Source organism: Phoenix dactylifera, unplaced genomic scaffold, assembly GCF_009389715.1.
Source record: "Phoenix dactylifera cultivar Barhee BC4 unplaced genomic scaffold, palm_55x_up_171113_PBpolish2nd_filt_p 000816F, whole genome shotgun sequence".
Classification (NCBI taxonomy): Eukaryota; Viridiplantae; Streptophyta; class Magnoliopsida; order Arecales; family Arecaceae; genus Phoenix; species Phoenix dactylifera.
Genome location: NW_024068183.1, coordinates 11252 through 14754, shown reverse-complemented (window position 1 = coordinate 14754; position 3503 = coordinate 11252). Strand labels below are relative to the sequence as shown.

The 3503-nt window shown below is 41.4% G+C and overlaps 1 protein-coding gene across 1 annotated transcript; it reads right to left on the bottom strand.

The window, feature by feature from the left end:
• Positions 1-1548, bottom strand: LOC120107283 (SNF1-related protein kinase regulatory subunit beta-1-like). Its single transcript, XM_039120492.1, is given in 6 exon segments — positions 1-411; positions 413-475; positions 754-824; positions 827-874; positions 877-914; positions 1075-1548. Coding segments are annotated over 6 exon segments (663 nt in total). The 5' UTR covers positions 1266-1548; the 3' UTR covers positions 1-159.
• Positions 1549-3503: the final 1955 nt, after the last annotated feature.

The window sequence follows — 3503 nt, the reverse complement described above, 5'->3', positions numbered from 1 at the left end:
AAATGATGCGAAGCTATGACATCAGAACCATGGAAGAACTTGCATGGTGATGCCATATGGCAAATGCAAAAGGAACATGAGAAAAATTCAAGAAAATTCAAGCAACAAGAAAAGCATCACTACCATGTAGGAATGGAGTTGTAAGAGGTGCAATTTCTGTCACCTTCTCACAGGCTTGTATAGGACAGCGGTCACATACTTGGATTGGAACCTGTGAGTTAAGCCAAGGGCCACCAGTGACTGAGGAGCCCATTCCTTCTCTATGAAAAGGTGGTTGAGAACAATGTGCTGGGGTTTTGAAGAAACTTCCGCAGAATGTTGCATCCCAAGGACAGTCCGATGCAACTGAGGTGGAACAGCTGGTGGCTCCTTTGCAAAGTCCTCATATGCAGGTGATGACCAACCGTAACTAGTCCTCTGGTGATGGAGGGGACTCGAATTCAGCAACACTTTCTGGATTTTCTGGAACATAATCCTGCATCACACAAAAGAAGACAACAGAATGAGCCATTTACTTTCCAAACACAAGAAGGATAAAGCCAAGCAACATGACTCTCTTTAGCTTGCAAGGATTGTCGTGCACTTTGACACCAAAATAAATTTCGAGTCACAATCACCACTTATGCAGAACTTTGCCACTGTCAGGACTAGTTAATATTGTTTCCCTTCATTTACTGCAAACATTTCTGCAGAGATAATAATTCATATTGAAGCACCCTTACGCCAGAACATGGTTATGTAATGTAGACTCACATGGACGTCAAGGAGATTGGTTATCTGCCCCATTTCATCAGCTATGCAAGGAAGATCAGGAATGTATCTCCTTCTCCATCTACAATGAACTTGTATTGGTAGACTCCAGATGGGAGGACCACAAAATGGCATGGTCCATTCCTGACCACTGCAGAGCCTTCCTGAAAGGCAATACATGTTGGTGTTATGGTAATTTGATCCTCGTTCTTTCCAACATTTTAAATTGCAAACGAATCTGGAAACAATGATGTAAACATGAAATTCCTTAAAGTGAAATGAAGATGTAGACATTCTTTGAGGTTCTCGTGGTTGCTAGTATACCTTGTGGTCCAGTTGTCCCATGATCCTTCTACTAGGACATTATTTCCTCCCTGATTCCATGATATCAATGTCGGAATACCCTTTTCAAAGGAGGCATCCAAAGTTTCTTGTACTTCATTCATCAATAGTTGATTAAAGACTGGAGAACCATCAGTAGCTCTTTGCAAGGGAGGTACAGGAATCTGAGACATTTAATTTACCTGTCAAATTCATTTGAAGAGTAGAGACATGATAGCCACATTGTACAATTAGGAATCTATTGACTTATTTCATAGAAAGAATCAGTTTCCATTATAATCTAAAAGGCCACAGCACTAGATCAGCATGGCGTCATAACTCAGTAGACCACTAGATTGAAAGTCATTCATGAAATTTGAAAATGAATTTTCCAAATAGGCAAATATAACAAATTCCTTAGAAAGCTAAAAGCAGGAAGAAAGCTGCATACAGCTGTTTAATCTACTTGAAATTTTCAAACAATAAAAAAAAACCTTTAGGAGAAAGCCCAAGTGTATTATTACAATGCCATGCATTAATGAATAAAAGATATGGGATGTATTAAAAGTTCATACTTTGGATACAATGTGATAAAAGTTAAAATTTTGATGCAAACCCTCTTTTCACTGAATACAAATTACAATAAATTTTCTATATATAAATAAGCCTTTGAAATGTTCTTTAGCAAAGATTTAAGCACCAGTACCAATGGTTATACCAGGTTTCTGTCGGACTGGTATGGTACTGGGATGTACCACACTGACTCTTGGGATGGTGCAGTGTCCCGGTACTAGGATGCCGTTTTAAGTTTTTTCCAATTCTTTTAGCTATCATTATCTTAAATGAATATTAAGTGATTTCCCTGTGGTTTCAACATGGTTTAACAACTTAGCAACAAATATTAGTGAAACATCACCTATCAATTGTAATGTTACAATGGAACAATGATGTTGGGTAAAATTATCCAACTCACTTTCTCCCAAGTAGAGTATTTGTTGATCTTCTATACATCCAAGTCATGGTTCATAATCATGACCTTGAAAACCTAAGAGAAGAGACATTTGGCACTCCAACCAACTTGGACATCCATGTGCCTTAGTCTTCCTTTTCTCACTTAAAACCTATTAACCTAGGCATCCACATAAATCAGGCGAATCTTGAGGATTTATTTCTTGTTTGGCTATGTTATACAATGGTATGTTCCTACTTCGACTTTGAGAAAACTGTGAGGATTTCTTCAGCATGTGGAGACTGTCTGGAGGTGGAGGAGACCATATACCATATGCTGATCGAGTATCCACGGGCCAGTCATATATGAACGAGTGCAGGGGTTCATTTTGTCCAGGGGCAGAGGTAGACGTCCATTGAGGAGTTCCTGCTCTTTTTGAAGGAGTCGGCATCAGGTCCCGGACTGGAGGAGAGAGGCTCTCGGGCGGCCTACCTGGCCTACCACTCATAGTTGTACAAGAACACCCGGATCTTTGAGGCAGCAGTACGCCCCGAGAGTGGGTGGCAAGTCAGAGCTTTACTGCATGCTACAGAGTTCACCAGTGCTGTTCACCTTCTGGTTCGGCCAGGGACATCTGGGGCCCCTTTCCTGCTCCTGTAGCGCCTAGGCATGTCTGCGTATCTTGGGTGCCCCCACCCCCTGGCTTCTTTGAAGGTAAATTTTAATGGCAGTATGGCGGACGATGGAAGATGTGGAGGTTTAGGTTTTGTCATCAGAGATCATGAGTCCAGACTAGTGGCCACAAGCGGTCAACGGATTCTCGATGCCTCGGTGGTGTGTACTAAGCTCAGAGCGGCTTGGGAGGGCATCTCTTTTACCCGTCGGCTTTGGGTGCAGATCGGCTTATTCTCGAGGGCGACTCGGCTACAGTGATCGACTGGATCCGGGGTCGGGATCGTGCGGAAGAGGGTAGGCCACTGCTCCTTAATATTCACAGACTGCTACAGGCGTATGTTGCCCATTAGGCCACACATACCTACAGAAAAGCGAATGGAGCAACTGATTGGGTTGCCTCCTATGCGGCCCCACTCTGGTGGCTATGTGTGGATGGAGGGTGACAGATTGCCAGCTTCTTTTTCTGCCTTGTTGTTTTCTGATTTTCTTGGCCGTGGTCCATACCCGTAGAGTATGAACCGCCGCTGTAACCAAAAAAAAAAAAAGAAAGAAACAAAGAAAACTATGAGAGGCCTTATATCTATTACCATGAGGACTTGAGTCCTATTTTGTCTTGATTTATATATAGTATATATACTAGAGCTATCATGCAGATACCTGCAGTGTTATCATTTGGTGCACTACAGGTATCTTTTTAAAGATTTCCTTTTAAAGATTTTTTTAATATAGCAAATAGTTAATAGTATCTCTAATTTTATTTTCTTTCCAATTTTAATTCTACTAGCAAGTATCTTTTTAGTATTGATAT